This window comes from Meriones unguiculatus, chromosome 21 (genome assembly GCF_030254825.1).
Source record: "Meriones unguiculatus strain TT.TT164.6M chromosome 21, Bangor_MerUng_6.1, whole genome shotgun sequence".
Taxonomy (NCBI): Eukaryota; Metazoa; Chordata; class Mammalia; order Rodentia; family Muridae; genus Meriones; species Meriones unguiculatus.
The window spans coordinates 4,777,397-4,799,463 of NC_083368.1; the positions used below are offsets into that span (position 1 = coordinate 4,777,397).

The window sequence follows — 22,067 nt, forward strand, 5'->3', positions numbered from 1 at the left end:
TGTTGCTCTAGAAAGTATAACCTGCTACAGATAACAGGAGAGAATGTACAGAAAATTCTCTCAAACAAAATGGAAATAATAGGACCCTTAATATAAAGGCATTTAATTTTTAAATGTAGAATACATGCTAAAATTTTCCTTAACATGTTTTTCTTCTATGAAACTTCCTTTTATTATAAACACACGAAGTGAGTTTCTCCTACTTACTCATGTTCTCAAGCATCATTCATGAAAATGGAAATGTTGGACTCAATTGACAATATTAAACTGAAAGTAAACAAGATCTTATTATTATGATGTAAACCCCCCCCCATCTCTGTCTGTCCCTCTGCCTCTGCCTCTGTCTCTGTTCCTCTCTAACACACACATTGTTCTAAGAGTTGAAACATGTTTCATTCCATCTAGAATAGGGTACGTACAATTTGGCACACTATTTTTCAATCTCCTATGATTTTTAGTTTTCAGTTTTAATCTTGTTCAGTTGTTTTATTTTCCATGTTGTCAATAATACTACTTTTCATAGCATTTTGTGTTTCATGCGCATAGGCACACACACAGAGGCGTAAATAAGCTGTGCTGGTTCTCCCCATACCACTTCACTAATGTGGATGTGCTAAGGGAAAAGCTGGTACCATTCAGCTTTAACATTTAAGAGTTAGAGGTCAGAGGGACAATTTGGATTGGCTGGGATGAAGCCAATCAATTCACTACTTCCTGGGGTAGTGAATTTACAGGGAGCAACTACTTTAAGCTAACTGTACACAAGAAACTTTCACGTTTGAAATCAAACTTCATGATTTCCTTGTTTTTCGTTGCTGAGTAATGTACCACAATATCTGCATCCATTCTTCAGTTGAGGGGCATCTGGGCTGTTTCCAGCTTCTGGCTATTACAAATAAAGCTGCTACAAACATGGTTGAGCAAATGACCTTTTTGTGTATTTGAGCCTCTTTTGGGTATATGCCTAGGAGTGGTATGGCTGGATCTTGGCAAAGCACTATTCCTAGTTGTCTGAGAAAGTGCCAGATTGATTTCTAGAGTGGTTGTACAAGTTTACATTCCCACCAGCAGTGGAGGAGGGTTCCCCTTTCTCCACAGCCTCTCCAGCATGTGTTGTCACTTGAGTTTTTGATCTTGGCCATTCTGATGGGTGTAAGGTGAAATCTCAGGGTCGTTTTGATTTGCATTTCCCTAATGGCTAATGATGTTGAGCATTTCTTTAAGTGTTTCTCTGCCATTCGACATTCCTCTACAGAGAATTCTCTGTTTAGCTCTGTTCCCCATTTTTTTAAGTGGATTACTTGGTTTGCTGCTTTTCAGCTTCTTTAGTTCTTTATATATACTGGATATTAGCCCTCTGTCAGATAAAGGTTTGGTGAAGATTCTTTCCCAATCTGTAGGCAGTCGTTTTGTTTTGATGATGGTATCCTTTGCTTTACAGAAGCTTTTCAGTTTCATGAGGTCCCATTTATTGATTGTTACTCAGCAATGAAAAATAAGGAAATCATGAAATTTACAGGTAAATGGTGGGAGCTGGAAAGGATCATCCTGAGTGAGCTGTCCCAGAAGCAAAAAGACACAAACGGTATATACTCACTCATATAGACATGTAATATAGAATAAACCTACTAAAATCTGTACATCTAAAGAAACTAATCAAGAGGGAGGACCCTGACTAAAATGCTCAATCCCCATCCCGAAAAAGGCAAAGAGGATGGACATCAGAAGAAGAAGAAAACAGGAAATAAGCTAGGAACCTGCCACAGAGGGCCTCTGAAAGGCTCTGCCCTGCAGACTATTAAAGCAGATGCTGAGACTTATGGCCAACTGTTGGGCAGTGTGCATGGAATCTTATGAAAGAAGTGGGAAATAGTAAGATCTGGAGAGGACAGGAACTCCACAAGGAGAGCAACAGAACCAGAAAATTTGAACACAGGGGTCTTTCCAGAGACTTATACTCCAACCAAGGACTATTCATAGAGATAACCCAGAACCCCTGCACAGATGTAGCCCAGGGCAGTTTAGTGTCCAAGTGGGTTACATAGTAATGAGAAGAGGGACTGCCTCTGACATAATCTGATTGGCCTGCTCTTTGATCACCTCCCCCTGAGGGGGAAGCAGACTTACCAGGCCATAGTAGAGGACAATGCAGCCACTTTTGATGAGATCTGATAGACTAAGATCAGAAGGAAGGAGAGGAGGACCTCCCCTATCAGTGGACTTGGGGAGGGGCATTCGTGAGGAAGGGGGATTGAGGGTGGGATCAGGAGGGGAGGAGGGAGGGGCTTATGGGGGGATACAAAGTGAATAAAGTGTAATTAATAAAAAAAAGTGTTTACAGACCAAAAAAAAAGAATCAACCTATTCCTAGGATACACTTGAGAAAACAATTGGGCTTGTTTACTAATCAAAGACTATATCAAGGAAATATTATGGCCAACATTGTGCCAAAAATCTACCAGTATAAACCTGCAATGATTTCATGTTACAGGAGAGGAATAGGTGCCATGTGTTGTGAAGTGAGGGCTGCGAGTCTTTCTTAGATCTGAAGAATTCCTTAACAGTAACATGAAACAAGCTATGCATGTTCATTCACTGTAATTCACTAATTCATTAAATTAGTCATTCTTTTTTTTTCAGTACTAAGCGTTTGCAGTCATGCCCAACCTCCTGATAATGTCTTACAACACTGTCAAATACGAAGTTCACATGAGACTAATGTAGTGGAGTAATATCAATCACAGAAAAAGACCATTTTCAGTAACTTTATGACTTTGTTTTGAGCCACATTCACATCTAGCCACATTTCCAGATGGTGTAGGGTTCTGGACAAGGTCGTCCTTGTGCGTCCACTAATGCTTCTGCAGTAACCTACTTCTTCGCAACAAAAAGAAGCAGTCCTTCCTTCCTCCCTTCCTTCCTTCCTTCCTTCCTTCCTTCCTTCCTTCCTTTCTTTCTTTCTTTCTTTCTCTTTCTTTCTCTCTCTCTCTTTCTTCTTCTTCTTCTTCTTCTTCTTCTTTCTTTCTTTCTTTCTTTCTTTCTTTCTTTCTTTCTTTCTTTCTTGTTCATGTTTCCAGCACAAACGGAATAAATTACTTATTGCCTCATAGAGACTCCCCCTGTACTTGGCCCTTGCTCTCATTTATCCAGAAAAGCAGGCTCAAAGTGAGGACATGACTCATCCATGCAATGATGAGACCAGGAGATAGAAACTGGTCAGGTAGGGCAGAGACCCCAAAGAGCAGTGCAGAAAATGTTCTTGGTGTGGGCTGGGGATACTAGTTCCTGGTTCCTTATTGTCTTTTTCCCTTGCCTGGAAGCTGTATGTGAAAATGTGACTGAAATGGGGCAGAATTTCCACACCTCATGGCTGGGTCACCTAAACTGTCTAGCTCATTCTCTCCCTATGGTTCAGCCCAGTGTCTACCATAAGCTCTTTTAAAAGGTGCCCAGAGCTAGGAGCTTGATGGTAGCCCACCTGTAGACACCCTTCCTGTTATACAGATGCTCTGTGTTCACTTTTTTTTAAGTGCCTGCTATGAATCTACAACAAATTTGTCCCTAAAACTTACCCTCTGTGGTTCTCAAAGTTCACTCTTTGAGTTTGCTAGGCAAGAACGTGAAAGCCACTGGCTTGGGACCACTCTGGTGGCCATTCTACTTTCTGGGATCCTGACCTTTGAGAAAGGCCCTGTTGTTCTCAGACACCCCAAAATTTCACCATCACTAATGTGGCCATTGGTATGCACAATTTATTTTTATCCCCAGAGCTGTCTTGGCTGTTTATTGGCTTCTAACTGATTTCAATTCATCAAAATAGTATGTCATGTGCCAGGGATGTATCTCAGATATTTGAATGTCTGCCTAGCACTGGGATTAAAGGTGTGGGCCACCCTGTCAGTCCAAGACTGCCTCTTGATGCACAGGTTTAGATCCTACATAAACATCTTTTCAGGCTGTGTTGACACAAAGTAAGTTCACCAATGAGGCACAGGGTCAGAAGCTACAGATTACAACTCCATCATTTTAATCAGTCTTAAGTGTTTAAAAAAAAGAAAAAGAAAGCAGAGAAATTTAAATAGAAATGAAAAAGATTTTATATCACATTTAATGGATAATTACTATACATCAGGATGCATCCCATGTATAGAAAAAATGTGGAAAGAAAGAAAGAGTAAATAGATCAAGCTGGTTAAATAATGGACATATTTCTTCCTTTTCTTTTCTAGAAGTAGTCTTGCCTGGGGCATAGTGATATGACTTTTGACAAAGGCATGCAATTGAAATAACTAAAGCACTGATTTAAATCAATTAACTTTGAAGAATAATTAGCTCCCCTGATTTTGGAAGACAATCCAAGTCAAAAATTACCAAGGACAGTTCTTTTTACCAGCACAGAGAAAATAAACGGTTTTACAAAATTTACATTTCAGGATGGGAAACATTCGTAAAAATCATCGTTTTTATACACTTGTCAAAATAATACACTTTTGGCCCTGGCCCCAAACTACTTAGATAAATGATGTTCATTTTCTGACAGTCTCAGTCATTTCCAAAAGCCAAGTGACTTCACTTGAGTTCTAAATTAAGTACAATCCTTTGCCTCAATTCTAAACTTAGAATTCTGATTCACTTTTCAGTTTTAAGAACAAGTGTGTGCGTACCGCACTGTGGATGAAGAAGAGAGCAGTGCTGTGAGCCTGTGTCAGTCACAAACAGTAACAGCTTGGGACTCTTTGGGATTGTTTTTTGTTGATGTTGTTGTTGTTTGTTTGTTTGTTTTTCTATTGGTGTAACACAAGGAGATGCTTAATGTCCTCCCTTAGCTATAAGGTATAGAGTCTCTTAAAACAACTGCTTGTGTAAAAATGTTTAGCACAGACCCAGAGAGCCCACATCTAAGAAGTTGCAACTGAAGTGGCAATAACTTAGATATTGGGGTTTTAGCAGACTCTTTGACAAATCATACACATAAATGGAACCTACTTTCAGAATCGCTCCATGAACTTTAGAACCACAGAATGTAATGCCTATGCAGATTACTAGACAGCCAGCTAACTAGAAACAGAAAAAGCATGGTGTTTTATGTGTCAAACAAACGAACAAACAAATAAAACAAAACCCAAACACTGTTGGGAGAATTCCCAGAATAGGGTATTCAGATAAAACTTCAAATGGCTATTCCATTCAATGTTTTTGAACATTGAATGTTCTCACAAACAATCCAATTTATTCTACTTTCTAATCCCTTAAAGCAGCTAATTACCAAAAAATTAACATGATTTACATATTCATCTTTACTCTTTAAATGAAGTTTCAAGAAGTTAAAACGGGAGATTTTTTTAAACAAATTTCTTGGATACTGAAAATATAGAAAGACAGGTAAATGCTAAGAATTGAGTTACACTCTACCTAGAAATGAAGAAAACCATTTGCAAGGACTTAAAAAAGAAAAAAGAGACAAAAAAGGGAAATGAGACACAAGTGAAAGCAGAATGATAAGGGATTCTTTCGGGAACTCAGGTTTTCCCTGAGGCTTCCCATTGCACAAAGTGCTACTCAGGGGAGTTTTCTTTGAGAGGGGGAAGGAAATGATGCTAGCTCCTGCTCTATCTTGTCATGAAGTGCTGTCCTTACTTGAGTGGCCTCAGTTTGTCCACATTTGGGAACAGACCGCAGGCCATGACAACCGGACGGTGAGGCGCCCTGTGTTGTTCTGCTGTTTAAGTTTTGAGGTTGCCCTCTTTCAGGAACAGAAAACAAACAACACAAAAGCACACAAATCCCTCTGACTTTTGGAAAATGAATGCAAAATTTTCTCTCAGTTTGTAGCTAAATGTTTGTGGCTGTAATTTGAGGAGCTATTTACAATTCTTTTTTATAAGCCCAAGAAGCAGCTTTATAATTTGCTTCCTGTGTTTGTTACTACGAATGCAATGCACAGCCCAGAGAAATATGAATTACCATAGATCAAGAAGAAATGGCTCTCTCTGACCAAAGAAAAAATGCAAACAATGGAGAACATAACCAACACTGAATGGTGTTATCTGTCCAGCAAAAGGGAGAGACAAAAAGACTGTTTAAGTTTTATGGCTCTAAAATTTTTTTCAATATAATAGAAAAACTATATTTAAAAAATCTGCTATCTTCTTGTCACCTTCCTTGTCAGTCCCTCAGCCAGAACTGTCCTGAGCCAAAAAACACAAAACAGCATTTGTTGACTGACTGTGTATGGAGGGGGAAAATAGTATGAAAAACTGGTCCAGATATGCCTAGTGGTGGACATAATAGCATAGTTCTGGAATGCCATGGTAACTGACAGGATGTCTCCAGGTCTCTTGGTAGTCTTCCTGGACTGCAGGCAAGACTGTTACAATCATAACTCAGGATCCTGTGAAGGAGGTCCTTCTTACTCGATGATCTCAACATTCTATACTGTCCTCTTTAATCAAGCTGGAAATGTGGCTTAGTGGTAGAGGGTTCGCCTATGTACAAATCTCTGGTCAGACTTGCATAAACCCAGGTGTGAGGGCACATCCCTGCAACCTCACCACTCTGGAAAAAAAAATGAAGGAACTGTTTATTACTTCTATAAGGAACCAAGAATCTCTTATTCTATTCCAGTTCCGTGATGCAATCTGTTCAGCTTTGGTTGTCTGATTAACAGCTCAAGTCTGACTTGAGCAGGGTCAGGGTAGCTGCATGTGACAGAAAGGGGGTGGAATTTTTACCCAGGAGTAAGGAGATAAAAGTTCCTTTTCCACTTCCTTTGTGTCTCTCCTTCCTGTCGGTGGACAGTCAATCACTAACTTTTGACGCTGTTATTTTCTCCCAGGCTCCTGCGCTAAGACTTTAAAAGCCACAGCACAAAAAGGACTCATACTCTTGCTACAGAATATAGATCTCATTAACAAGCCAAATGTTCTTTTTACAGTTTATTCCTTTCCCCTATCTTTGTTTAGTCATCAAACTTCACGCATTCTCCCTCTGAAAGCCTCTCCACGTCTCTTGCATCCTGCCTTTTCACTGCAGCACTCTTTTATAGTGGCTATACTCAGTCCCTGCTGTCCATGCCAATTCACCCTCAGCCCTTCCTGCTTCCCCCACTGCATCTTAAAGCTGAAACCTGGCACATTAAGTCCCTCCCACCTCAGCCCTCCATGCTCTGTACCAGGATTTCTCTCACAGGACTTTGTAACCGTCTCCCTTTTGTACACATGGTTCCTCCTTCCCATGCCACACCTCTCTCTCTTTGGTAAATACTTTGAGTCTTATCTCAAGGGCCATCAAATCTGGGAAGGCTTTGCCAGGACCCTGGAAGGGACCCACTTCTTTAGTTTTCAGAGACTGCTCACAGCTATATGACACTGCTGAACATATGCACAGTGGTACAAGCCAGTGCTCAAGCTTGGCTCAACCATGGAGATGTGTCTTTATCTCTGTGCCCCAGCACCTAGCTAGGCACCTTGTATAATGCTGCTGTATAGAAACAGCATCAAGAGTTTGTCAAGTGTTTACACAAAGCCTTAGTTAAATATTTTTAAAAGATGCACACTGTTGATCATTTGTGAGGGCAAATTAGACAGAACATTTGCAGGAATCTGCGTGCTGATTACTTTAAATGATCTTATTCTTGTCTATTCAAAAGTTCACAGGATTGCAACTATAGTCTGCTTTTCTTCCACCCTTGCGTAAGGAAACGAAAACGATGTCTTTCTCTCTAACTACACAATTAGAGGTGGGAGTTCTGTCATTACACCTGTAGTGTAAACACTACTTGGTGGTGTGTGGAAAACCCAGAAGAGGGTATGTTCAGGCAAGGCAATGTTTGAATATGGCCTTGCCAATGTTTGTTTTGGCTTGAGAACAAGAAAAGAAAACTATTTCACTTTACTGAAAATCCAAAGGTTGTTTGGAACTTAAAGAAATTCTTGGTTTATTTCAAACTTATTTTCAACGCAGCTAATGTGCCCCTGAGGCCTGCTACAGGGAAGTGATTCTGTAATACCAACACAACCCCTCCCCCCACCCTCACCAAGGCAGTAATTTAGAGTGTAAAACCCAGGAGCAGCTTTCTTTGGAACAGCTGAGCTTAGTTGATGGGAAAATATTTTTAGACCATTAGTCATTAAATTAAAATATATTCAACTTTAGGCACTGAAACAAAATAATAGGTAGATATCTTCAGAGGGAAGAAGGAAAGACTAACTTCTTTCAACATTCACTGTTAGTACAAAAGTTCAAGGATTTGTTAACAGAGTTTTAATAGGTATATCATCTCCCAAATGATAAAATCAACATGTAGGAGTTTTGGAGATGATGACAGATGTGCAGAAGGCCCTGACAATCATCCTCTCACTGACATCCCCCACTCCCGCCCTCCTGGGAGGATTGCCCAGGTAATTCGACCCACTACTGGGATTCTGCAGTGGGATTAGGGTAGTGAGCATCACAGGGGAATGAGTATGGGCTCAGAACTGACCTGCACAATGCTCATTTTGAAAGACTTCCTAAGTGTCCACTATTTGCTAGAACCACTGACAAGTGCCAGAAATGTGCAGCCTACTAAGTCAAAATGGTAACCCTCACAGAATTCACAGACAGGGATGGGCAACTACTGCTGACTGAGAGCTCACCATGGCCAGGCTTTTGTGCTAAGAGTTACACACTTTGTCTCTACTCTTTCAGCATCCTCAGAGGAAAGTATTAGCAATCACGTGTTTCAAATGCGATAAACACATACAAGGAAGGTTAATTAGCTGTGAAACCCCGGATGCTGTGTGTCATTGCAGTCTGTCTCTAACCTTTGTCTCTGCAGCACAAATCTCGCAGTCTGTCAGATGAGATTTGTGTGGTAAACCACACTGAATTCCAAGGGCTTCGAAGGCTGGGAGAAGTAATATAGTGCAGTGATGGGAACACTGAGCACTGTAAGCAGCAGAGACCTGGGACGGTGATACCAGACACCAAATTGTTACGTGAAGGAGATGAAAGTCAATAAAAGTCACTTCTTTTTTTATAACACCACAGTGTGTTAGCAGGCTGCACAGTGTGTGAGGGTATGAGTGCTGTGCCCTGGCTAGACACCATTTTCTAAATTTGTCTTAAAGCTTATTGTCAACTTGACAATGCCGTAACACACTGTTGTATCTGCATATTGTTGACTGCCTTTGCAAAGCCATTTGTCCTGTGCTTTTAGCTCCATTCATTTGATGTGATTTGAGCAAATCTATCCAGGCCTTCATGTTAGTTCTTGGCAAAGTCAAGTTTTATTTTTTTATTTTTATTTGCTGTTTTCCCAAACCCATCCATCCCTTAGGGGCTTTTGTTCTGCTAACCCTAACCCCTCCAGTCTCTACTTCTATTAAATTACACTGCTACTCCAAGTTAAAAACAATCTCTTAGGCTTCTTTGTTTTTAACTACAGTTCATCAGGCCCACTGTTCCCACCAACACATCATTCTCAAGCTGAGACTAAACCAACTTGGCTTTGTGAATATTTGTGTGAGGTTATAATGTACCTAAACTTTTTTTTTAAAGATTTATTTTATTTATTATGTATACAATGCTGTCTGCATGTACACCTGCATGCCAGAAGAGGGCACCGGATCTCATTATAGATGGCTTGAGCTACCATGTGGTTGCTGGGAATTGAACTCAGGACCTCTGGAAGAGCAGCCAGTGCTCTTAACCTCTGAGCCACCTCTCTAGCTCCCCCTAATCTTAAAATATGCTGAGAAATGGTGGGCTGTGTTCCTAGGATCCAGTGTTAGCTGGTTTGGCAATAATAATTATAAATCTGTAGTTGATGAAGGAAACCAAACTGGTTTTAGAGTACAGTCTCAAGGTAGCAATGTGGGATATGGAAGGAATATTAAATTTCAAGGCAGACAAGGCAATTCTGTACCAAAAAACAAAAAAACAAACAAACAAACAAACAAAAAACAACAAAATAAACCCCTCATATAGCTCAAGAGAGAGTCACTTGGAACTTTTAAAGTGTGTGGATATATACTTGGTCCCAATAAAGTTCATTTGCCATTTTTATGCATAAAACAAATGCTGTAATCTCCTCCAGTGTACCCTATCTGAAAACACTTCACACAATTTGGAATTAGGAATCCTGTTTTGGTGTGTCTATTGAGGAGAATGAATGAAGCCTGAATGTAAGACAGTTCCTAAGAGTTTCCTGGTCTGTCGCTGATTCCCGGGGCTGATGACTTCCCCTCTATATAAAAGTGTTCCTGTGCTAGGAATGAAAGAATCTAAGTACCACCACAACCCAATTAGTTATTTCGAAGATGTCTTCACCATATTAACATACAACCAAGTAGAAAAACTTCAAATTTTTTGTTTTTCCAAAATTATCAGTTATAATAGTTGTAGGAAATGAGCTAAAAACAGCTTCCCTAATTCTCAGGTAAAATATCAGAGTATAATAGAGGCAACCTCCCAACTGTTTTTCCTTTGTGCCATGCATGTATATAACAATTAGCTGAATTCATCACTTGCAATATTTTAGTCTAAAAATATCTCTGTCATTTTCAATGAAAACTGGTTGCAATTATGTGGAGAACAGTGTCCTGATGTTTCCACGAATATCGTGTATGTTCTTCAGTTCAAGCGTTTGGTGAGCACTTACTTCATGCCTGACACAGGGAATCTTCTCTGGCCACAGTGTTGCTTTCAGTCTCTAGTAGAGTGAATGTCTATGTCACAGACCTCCATGCTTCTGGGGATGAGGTGAGCAGGTCACTACCCTTTATTGCTTAGTGGGCTTTTCTCTTTTGGGTAACAACATTTCCCCCTGTTAACCCCTCCCCCACACACACCAAGATCATCGACTTCTTATATAAATGGTTTTAATTTAGATATCTGGGTAGTGCTTTTTTTTGTATGTTTTTATGTTTTTGACTAGGCAACTATTTTGTTTCTAGGAGTTTGAGTTTAGCCACATGGAAAATGAAAGAGATTTAGACAACCCCTAAGGATCCTGTTGGCTTTAAAGTAGAAACAATATTTTCAGAATTCTCCAAAGCTACTTCTGCACATGAGTAAAATTCCTTATACAAATAAATGAAACTGCCAAATAAAAAATAAGTATTTAAGCATTAAGAAAAAAAAGTAGGAAAGATCCATGAACTATCAATAGGACTATCAATAGGTCCACAAACCAGAATATTATTCAACCATAAAAAGGAACTAAGAACTGGTATCTACCACAGTGTCAATGAAGTTTGAAAACATCATAAAAAGGAAAGAAGTCAGTAAAAAGATGTTGCATGTGATGTAAACATAGCAGTTCGCTTATAAGTCCAAAGAAGAAAGATTCACAGAAACAGAAAGTGTGTTAGAGGACACCTAGCAAAGGCATAAGGCTCAAAGTTAAACAGTGGAACCCTGTCTAGGTTATGAAAATGTCTACAAGTGATGCACAAATCTGTGAATATTCTGAAAGCTATTAAATCACATGCTTCCAATGGGTAAAATGTGTGATATGCAAGTGGCATAGCAATAAACCTGACTGAAAGTTAATTCCCTTTAATTTTTTTTCTAGTTCTTCTTAAGGGAAGAATAAATAGTTCATTAAGAAATTTCCGTATAACACAGACTATTTCTTTGGCAGTTGATTCTCATTGTCACATGCAAATACATGTGCACAGGAATGAAATAGGTGAAAAGTTTTTGTGTTCCAAGGAATCTAGTTTGATGTTATTTGTGTGTGTGCTTGTGTGTGTGTGTGTGTGTGTAAGACAAAGAGACAGAGAGACAAAAAGAGATAGAAAGACAGACACACACAGAGAAGCTGAGTGTGAGGGTGTGCATGCCTAAGTCAGAGTAAGATGACAGAGGAGGTGTCATCAGAAACAGAGCCTCTGCCTTACTGTTTTGAGACAATGTTTCTGTCGATCCTGTGGGTTGGTTGTCTTTCAGCTAAGCTGGCTGTCTGTCTTTGTCACCCATTGCTGGGTTATATGCACACACAACCATGGCCGGTTTAACACAGAAGTCTCTGGCTCATGTGCTCCTACTTGTGAGCTACGAGCCCTAAATGCTGGGTACCTCCATCTTCTCACTAGGCCTTGAAACAAAATTTTCTTTCTTTAGGGTTTTGTTTGTTTGTTTTTTATTTTTTGTTTTTCTGTTTTGTTTTTGTTTTGAAAGGTCAAAAGATCTCACTATTATCTCTGGAGCTCACTATGTAGACCAGGCTACATACAAAGAGACCCTCCTGCCTTTACCTCCTAAGTGTTGGGATTAAAGGCGTATACCACTAATCCTGGCCAAATTACCTTATTTACGAGAGTACTTGGCAAACATTTCTTCTCTACAGGTAAGGAAGGTACCATACAGTGAGAATCCACAAGTTGATGAGGAATCCACAAGTTCTTTCAGGTTTGTCACTATCAAATACAGCCTAAATTATTCATAAAGAATAAATTCACATGAATATCCCACACAGGTCTGAAGTGAGGTAGCTTTCACCTCTGCTGGCAGGCATTGGGGTGAGTAATACCAGCCAACCAGTTAGGCATCACCTCCACGAGCAGCAGGGGGCTCTCCAACACCGCACAGACTCAGGAGCTAGAGCCAGGTGACCCAGGTTTTCACAGGTGAACTCAGAGGTCATCCCATTGTCAATTGGTGATGTGCTCGCTGAAGGATAGTCTTAAAACCAACATTTATGAGCCAGATAAATTCCACTGATAGGAAGTTTCAGCAAAAGTTTAGATGTTGAATCATTAGTACCTGCTAGTCAAATGTGTTGCTTAAAGTCTTTGAAACCCACTGACTTTTGGAGTTATCGCATGCTTCACCATCACAAAACTAATACTCCAGTACATTAGCTATTACAATTTTCTGGATGAAATGAAAAAGAGGCTTGTACAGACATCACCAACGTCTGCTCTCACTTAGTAAATAAACACAGACACTCACTGAATCTTTACCCAAGGTTGAAAATACTTAAAAGGGGAAGCTAAGTTAATCACTAGCACTCATAGTCTTCCACATGATCCTTTGTGGAGATAAGCTGAGTTAGGGGATGTTGGAGAGTTAACCTAACAAATCAGAGTAGTGCTCTGAAAGCTGATTTTTGTCACTGTCTAAGACAAAGCCTTTGTGTCTTGGCTTGTTTGGTCTCTCTGGGTTAATATCTCTGTATAGATCCGGATCTGCAAAGTCACATGTTCCAGGGAAAACAACACCCATAGAGTGCGAGTCACACAAAGAGCTGAGCTGTCAGCTGACCTGGGATCTGATAAAATGCAGCCTCATTCATCACCCAAGGTAAAAAAGTCTTTCTTTTCCATTCTTAGCATAGTTCTTCGCTCTCATTTCTCCCCTTATTTCAGAGACCTGTTTCAGACAGGGAAAGACCATAAAGTATGTTGTTTTATCATGTTTACATGAAGAATTATGTAAACAATTTAGGATTTTTAAAAGTAAAGGTTGCAGAGGATTGGAGTTCAGCTATCAGCTCATAATCACCCATAGCTCCAGCTCCAGGGCATCTGATGCCCTTTTCTGACCTCCAAAGTCACACGCATGCCTCTTCCCCCAACACCATTTAAATAAATAAATAAATAAATAAATAAATAAAATCTTTTAAAAAAATAAAAAAATATGAGACAATTGTATTTAATAAGATTCCATTTTTAATTTAAGTAATTTGAAATGTACTGATTACAAATGGGCACATTACAAAGGGACAAAAATTCAGCACTCAGGCTCCACAAAGCTCTCAGTGAAGCTGACGCATGCCTTAGACTCAAGCCCACGCTGCAAACTCCACAGACAACAGAAGACTGGAGAGAAGACTATGGTGTTTTCAGTTATTCTTACTTTTTATCTTTGTGTGTATTCTCACCCCAATTATAGAGTACAGTATCAAAATAGCTTCTACACCTTTGCACAGTATGCGAAGGAAGGCTAAAAAGTCATCTCTGGAAATTATAAGTTAGGGAGACATTACGGTACATGTGTACCCTCTAATAACATTCGACACGTAGATGAGGTTGAATAAAACACAGGGTGAAGTGGATCCATCGAGGTGTATCTGTGATTACCCTAATCACGCTGTGTATTACGGAGTTTACCGCAGGGCACTGCAACTGTCTGTTTCGGAAGCCTCACCAGTGTGGGGCTGCAGGACTTACGTCTCAGTTGCCACACAATCACTGGTAGGCGGTAGTGTTTGATCAGAGAGAAAACATTAAACGATGTTATAAGTTTTGTTTGAACAGGCAAACTGAAAAAGAATACCTCCCATAAAACCATGATATTAAATATACTATGTGCCAACGTTAGGCAGTATAGTGTTAGATTACTACGTGGACCAGCTGTCAATAGCTTTCTACAAGCTATAATCATTAACTAGAATTTACACCAGTATTTTCAATGCATTATTCGGCAGGGATTTCTTTACTTGTCATTTAAAGCTATTATTTCACCTATTTATTTCAGTTCGGTTTCTAGCACTGTGGTACCTCTGAAACACTGCATGGTTCTATAAACCCTCTCCTTTGGGTAGATTGAAAATCGGATCCTTGGCAATGGTTATAACAAACATGGAGGACAACAGCCGAAGACTCTGGACTGAGAGCTGAAGAAACCCTCTGCGAGAGATGGAGGCGTCAGCATGAACACCTAATGGATCTCCGTGCAGAATGCCTGATCATGCACCTGGCCATTGTCTTCAAGAAGTTTACAATCAAAATCAGAAATAAAATGGAAGTGGGGGTTGCCAGGGAATCACCCCCCCCTCCCAGGCCCCAGCTTGGCAGTGGTGGGCACCGATTGCACAGTGAGCTGGTGAAGAGTGACTGGAAAGACAGAAGTCATGACTCAGCACTCTTGAATGCACATGTAGACATTCGTCTGCTCGCTGTGGTGACAATGTAAGATAACTCTCAGAAAACCTCAGCTCTTGCACTTCGTAGCAGCTGCTCTGTTACCAAGCAGCTACAACAGGGTTTAGTAATGGCCAATGCGTTTTTATCTAAAACACAACCTGCTTAGAGCTCTTCAGGACTGACACCATTAGAAGGACGAAAGTTCCCAATCTTAAAATTAGACATGGTTAGAACTCCAGAAAGTATGCATTAGTTTTGTTCTCTTGCACATTTCAAGTATGTGGACTTTTCCACCAAATTGATCTAGAATTATAGATTCCGTCACATAGCATTTCCTTCTGCACTAAAGTATTGGTTCTCTGGAAAGAACATCTGAGCACCACAGCAAGTTGCTAGTACAGTTGACGTGCCAGAACAGTAAGAGAAAAGTGACCACACTGGCTCTCACCACAGCCAGGCTGATCGATAATTTTTTTCATCATATTTCTGTTGTTAAAGCAAAGCAAAATATCTGTGACATGTGTTTTTTAAAGTAAAATTTATTTTGTCTAGGCTTTTTTTTTTCAATAAATTGTCATAATTGTCTGGTTTTTGAAAATTTCATTTACTTAGAAAACTGCAAATGAAGCATTTAAATGAAGCTGTAAGTCGCTGTACATAAGTATTTGCAATTAAAATGTGGCCATCTGGTTAGCAAAAGCAAGTTTTTAAACTAGAAACTGTGACCTTGGGCGACTGGGACTTTCTATGGGGACAGGACTCATTACTGTGGCGGCTTCCACTTTAACAGCACAGGGCACTCAGGTCTCTGCTTCACCAGCAGTGTGCTTCCTCACTGGCAGGGCTGTTTACGGTTGCCTTTCTCTATTTCTATAGGACTCAGAGCCCCCCCCCCCCCCATGAGTCCCAGCAATAGGGCCAGAACTCTGTGCTCAGTCGCTCTCCCAGAGCGGCTTTTTGTTTTGATTTGTTTTTCCGGCGTCATTCGGGCAATAAATCTACCTAGAATTATTCACGGAGAAACATCGTCCTCAACTTTTATTCGCATGACTGTAATATACCTAAAGAGAGGAAGTCCTTGCCTAGAGAGCAGAAAATCAGATCCATCTAGTGAGCCCTCTGAAGTCTTCTAACAGCCTGGAGGACCGAGAAGCCCATTCAGTTCTAATGCAAACTTGGCTTTGCTTCGAGTTGCAGAGGTATTATCTAAGTACACATCCATTAAAAGACGGATCTACGTGAGCTCACCAATCATAAGCAACTGCATAAAAGTGTCAGTGAAAGAGCAGTGTTCTACTTAAATGCTTCTGTCTGATCTGAGGAAAGAGCACAGTGCAGAACAGACTGCAAGGTTTGCAGCCTGTTACTAATGATGCCGAGCACTGGCCAAGTGGGCTGCTCGAAAAATACCAAACAGCACAAGCAGAGAACACTACCTTCGCAGCGGCATGATTTCACAAGCCATCCTCGTGTGTAAATCTGCCCGGGATCCCCGCGAGTCTTCCAGCCAAGCCCCGTGCGCAGGACCCGCGGAACACACAACCTGCTGCAGCTGACGCTGACTCTCCACCTCCAGCTGCAGGCAAGGATATTTATCGGCTGCCTCCACATTTACACTGCAGTCCACTTTGACCTTTTGTTCCAGGGAAGCAGCTGAAACCCTGAGCCAATCAGAGCAGGAGCAGCGGAGTGTGAAAGGCTGCTCCTCCTCCTGCTGCTCCTCCCGCTCCTCCTCCTGTCCCCACCCCGCTCTGCTGTGCTAACTCCCCAGTGGGCTTAGCAAGCCCCAGTAACCTGAGACTTTCCTCTGAGAGGTTCCAGACAAGCCTGTCAGTCTGTGAAGAACAACCAATAACTGCGGGGGAGGCCAGTCTGTAAGGCTCAACGTGCAAGAAAGCCAGCAAGAAAATGCATTGTCAAGGACAGACAGCGCCTCTTAAGGAAGCTGTTTTTTGTAGCCCAAGGGAAAACCTAGACTGAAAAATAAATAAATAAATAAAATGTACCCAAACATTAACCAGAGAAGGCGGAAGACTTTTCCAGACGAAGGCATACCCGGACCCTTGTCCTACCCACATTTTCTTCCCCAGATGCTTGTTTACACTAGGTTGTGAGCAGTCCCTGGTGACATCACTCAAGGGGAGGAGGACACAGTGCCCTAAGAGGGCTCAGGTTCTCAAGAGATTAAAATGTCTACTTGCATGACCCTTCAGTTTGTTGTTTCTACATTTCCTTCACATGAATTGAATGTAGCTATTTACATAGTTTTTCTACCCAAAATGTCAATTACACTTTAGAGAGAATTGTTTCTTATTATATATACTTCTATTTCACAAAACTAATTTTTCCATAAGGTCTTCTAAATGCTTGTTAATTATCATCTTTTCTGATTTTGTATTTTACATGTATGTATGTTTGCCTGAATATACACATGTGCACCACATGTGGGACTGTTGTCTGAGGAGGCCAGAAAGGGGTACAGAATCCTCTGGAGCTGGAGTTGCATACGGCTGAGTGGCCACGTGGGTGCTGGGAACCGAACCTGGGCCCTACCCAAGAGCAGCAAGTGCTCCAGCGCCTATTATTTCTTCAGGAACATGATTTCTAGAAACATAATTGCAACACACAGGTTTCATTCAAGGCAAGAATATACCATAAACACATTATGTACAATTTATTTCACATGTGCAAGTTTAAAGAGTTGCACACAGCCACACTCATTATTTTTAGCAGCAGAAAGAACAGAGACTCAATGACATTCAAGAAAGTGTGCCAGCTTAAAGGCTCGGCTGTAGCTTTTCCCAGATTGGCTGCTTCTTCTTCTTTTTTCTTCAGACTGTTCAGAAAATTGAAATTGTTACTATATTCTCTTTTGGTACCATATTTGCATTTTTTCTTTTGAAATTATCACCTCTATTCCTAGAACCAACTTCATTATCAACCTCATCAATTTTTTTTAATGAGCTTGATATCTTAGTTGCTTTTCTATTGCTGTGAAGAGATGCTATGACCAAGGCAAGTTTTGAAAGAAAGCATTTAATTGGGTGCTTACTTACAGTTTTCCATGGCCATCATGGTGGGGATCATGACAGCAGGCATGGTACAATAGCTGAGACCTTTTATCTTATCTGGAAGTTAGGGAGAGAGAGAGAGAGAAGAGAAGAGAGACAGAGACAGAGAGTCACAGAGACAGAAACAGACAAAGAAAGAGTGAGACAGAAAGAGAGATTGAGCTTAGTGTGGGCTTTTCAAACATCAAAACCCATTCCCAATGGCACACCTCCCCCAACAAGACCACACCTCCTAATTCTTTCCAAATAGTTCTACCAACTGGGAACTAAGCATTCAAATATATGAGCCTATGGGGGCCATTCTCATTCAAAACCATCCTCATTCTCATTGAGACCTTTTTAAATCATGGAACATGGGTGGTTAGGGTACAGAAGGACACATCACAGTTGTGAGACTTACTCTTCTGAAAAAAGTAATTGTGGTCAATAAAAACATTATTTTTATATTTATCCTTGGCCTTTAACAGGATAGTCCCATTTTTCTCAGCTTCAGGTAGGCACTGTAATGTTGAACCAAGCCAAGGTAACGTCTGTAACTATGCAGCCTTTTCTCTTTCATCAAGAATAGACTCATTAGAGAGAAAGAGCTCTCCAAATAATATCTCATATGGTTAAATATAATGTCTGAAGACTGTTAATAAAAATATACCTATCTTTTTAATCCTTGTTATTCTTTCCTGCTCGGTGTTGAGGACCAGGTGGGTGGTTGGAATTAACCATTTACTTTTTTAATGTCAAGACTTGTTGAATATCTGCTCCTTGTGCAGTTTGTGGGCTTGGGAGGAGCTTCTGGCTTCTCTTGTCTTTCTTTTGCCAGTTCAAAGTCAAAGGCTAAGCTTGACCCGTGTTTCACACGGAAGTGTGGAGAAATATTTTCTTTTTGCTGCCTCCTTTTTGCTGCTTTTTAGACTGCACACTATTAAAGTCCTCTCAGTGGTGTGTCCATGACCTCCCTGAACAACAACAGGTGATCTCCACAGACTTTTGAGAGGTGCTCCACAGTCCACTGGGACTAAGGGAACCTTGGAGGTGAAGAAGGACAACATTCTTTCTTAATCACTTTGACTGCATCAATACTCCAAGTATTGAACACTGGCTAGTTACACCAGTCTGCTAGTTCTTATTACTGTACAATATTAAGATAAAGCTTGAGCAGAAATCAAGCCCTTTAAATAAGCCTTGATTAGTGGTTTACGTACCCTAAATAACTTATTCAGACACTCATAACTTATAACTTTCTAGGTTTTTTTCCATTTTGAAAAATAATCTATTTTAATTTTTAGACACAAGTCTCTTTTACTAAGAATATTTTATTTGCATATTCTAATATTTTACTGTTTTTTTTAATAGCATGAGACATAGGAACACCAACAAATAAATTCCTCATCTGTCTTGAAAATTTGGGGGTTGAATTTAGCAGTGTCTATCCCCTCTTCAAAAGGCTCCAGCGACAAACTAAGTTCTGGCTTTTCCAAAGCTCATCTTGTTCCCAAGATGAATGTGTGTGATTTGCTTACAGATCCCAGGTAAGGAGTTACTCACAGGAGCATTCTGAATGCAGCTACACTGGAGAGTCTTTACCTAGTACATACCGATGATAGCTTTCCTACAACTGCATACTTGGAAGCTCCCTTATTCAGCCTTTTAAACCCATATATTCTAGCCCCCAAAACCACTGGGCCAAGTGCAATGAAGGCACAATTGCATGCTATTTGGGAGGAGTGGTTGGGTACCTAAGTGAGGGTACAATGACCCTGTGCTGTTAGGGATCACTTACAATCAGCAAATTCCAGTGTGTTGGATTTTTGCAAGCAGTCACTCCTGAACTAATAAAGGTGATAGTCACTCAGCTTAGAAGCTAGCACTGTGCAAAATCTCTTAAATTAAGCAAAGTTGAATCCAAACTACATATACAAACTACATAGGGTAATATAATGTCATGCCTAGTTTTATGCCAACTTGACAAAAACTGAACCTCAACTGAGAATATGCCTCCATAAGATCTGTCTGTAAAAGGACCAAATATATCTGGGCACAGGGTCTTTTCTGAGACTGACATTCAACCAAGGACCATGTATGGATATAACCTAGAACCTCCACTCAGATGTAGTCTGTGGTAGCTCAGTAACCAATTGGTTTCCCAAAGTGAGGGGAACAAGGACTATTTCTAACAGGAACTCAATGACTGGCTCTTTGGTCTCCCCACCCCTGAAGGGAGGAGCAGTCCTGTTAGGCCACAGAGGAGGGCTTTGCAGCCAGTCCTGAAGATACCTGATAAAACAGGATCAGATGAATGGGGAGGAGGTCCCCCCTATCAGTGGACTTGGAAAGGGGCACGGTGGAGATGAGGGAGGGAGGGAGGGACTGGGAGGGAATGAGGGATCGGGACATGGCTGGGATACAGAGTTAATAAAATGTAACTGATTAAAAAAATAAAAAATAAAAATAAAACAACAACAACAAAAAGATCTGTCTGTAAGGCATGTTTTTAATTAGTAATTGGATGGTGGAGAGCTCAGCCCATTGTGTGTGGTGTCATCCCTGGGCTAGGGGTACTGAGTTCTATAAAATCAAGCTAGGCAAGACATGATGAGCAAGCCAATAAGCAGCACTCTTCCATGGATTCTATATCAGCAACTGCTTGTAGTTTCCTGTCCTCCTTGAGTTCCTGTCCTGGCTTCTTTCAATTATGGATACAATGTGCAAGTGTAAGCCAAATAAACCCTTTCCTCCCCAACTTGTTTTTGGTCATGATGTTTCATCACAGCTACAGGAACCTTAACTAACACATATATCAAATAAGGACTGCCTATGCATTTAGAAAACATGCACATTTTAGCAAGAGTTTTGACAGATTATTGAAATAATTTTGAAGAAATATCCTCTACAAATAACAAAAGGCAGAAAAGAAAACACACACACATAGAGCCAAAAATCCTTATATGTTTATCTTGTAAGTATAGTCTTAGATTATAGAGGTCATCCATTTCCCCTATTTTTACTAGGATAGATTAAGGTACAGCCCATGGCTAGAAAGCCACTTTCTCTCTCTCTCGTTCTACCTTGAAATTTATTAAGGATTTCTGGTAGAACCCAATAAAAGCAATCCTGGCTCTCAAGCTAAGGGACTAACCTTTTCTTTGTTATTTTATAGTTTCACAGTCTGGAAAACAATCTACCCTAGTTATGCTTTTTTTTTTTTTTTTTTTTTTTTGACTTTCCAGAATTTTTAATAGTTAAATGCAGAGGACTGGTTCATTTCAGCTCTTTCACTGCCAAAGCAGGGGGTAGGGACTGCTTCAGCTTCTCTGCCTTCTCCTTGTCTGTGATGACCAGGGTGTAAAGGTACCTGCTGCAGCGAACCTTGAACTTCACATTATCCTTGTTCTTCTTGATCTTCACAGATTTGGCATCCTTCCGCCGGGCTGTGAGCAGAAAGTCCTTTATTTCCTCAATTTTCCGAGGCATGGTGACCGGCGCTCGGCGCTGGCGACTGCACCGCGGTAAGAGCCGAAGAGAACGGAAAAAGAACGAGGCTTCCGCTTCCGAGCAGTTAAACCCCATGCTTTTGGTTTTGAATGCATGTAAGAAGCAGATAAAGAGAAGCAGCAGATGCACAGCAAAACATTCTCAAACCCATTCCTACAGCCTACCCTAGTAATCAGCTAAGGAAGCCCTGTCAGAACTACAATACTGAAATCACTAGTTGAAACTTCCAGGCAGAAAATCCTCTCCATCTCACTAGCTGTCTTTATCATACACATCTCTGTGTAATGAGATAAACAGTAGTAACCTATGTTGGAAATAGTTTAGCCCTTAGCTTCCCTTAAGAGCACAATGCCTTTACTCTTGAGCTACATCATTGTTCTCCTTTTCCTTGTCACAGAGTGACCCAGTAAGGGGATTGGGTAGATATTGAGGCAAACATGCTTGCATTTGAAATGAGTGCCAAGTCCCTTCCCCAGAGCCAGCTTCTCTGTGAGCTTAACAAACACAGGGCAGTGTGCCAATATGGCATATATAAAAACAGGTATTTTCTGCTCTGTGAAACTGAACTCACTGGCTTATATTGGACAGGAAATTTGCTGTTTAGCCTTACCACACCTGGCTGGACCAAACATACCTATATTCCCTATCAACC

General features: G+C 40.6%; 2 protein-coding genes across 4 annotated transcripts in view; both read right to left on the minus strand.

Moving 5' to 3' along the window:
• Fam13a (family with sequence similarity 13 member A) overlaps window positions 1–16,506 on the minus strand; it is an 84,036-nt gene extending 67,530 nt beyond the window's left edge. For all 3 annotated transcript variants that reach the window (XM_021650225.2, XM_060373987.1, XM_021650224.2), the window contains exon 1: window positions 16,292–16,506. In XM_021650225.2, the coding sequence (XP_021505900.1) occupies window positions 16,292–16,320 (29 nt within the window). In that variant the 5' untranslated portion in view covers window positions 16,321–16,506. The remainder of the gene's footprint in view (window positions 1–16,291) is intronic.
• Window positions 16,507–21,141: 4,635 nt separating this feature from the next.
• Window positions 21,142–21,481, minus strand: LOC132649683 (large ribosomal subunit protein eL38-like). The gene has a single exon (XM_060373848.1). It carries the CDS (start codon window positions 21,392–21,394, stop codon window positions 21,182–21,184), a length of 213 nt encoding a protein of 70 aa, XP_060229831.1. The 5' UTR covers window positions 21,395–21,481; the 3' UTR covers window positions 21,142–21,181.
• Between the last annotated feature and the right edge of the window lie 586 nt (window positions 21,482–22,067).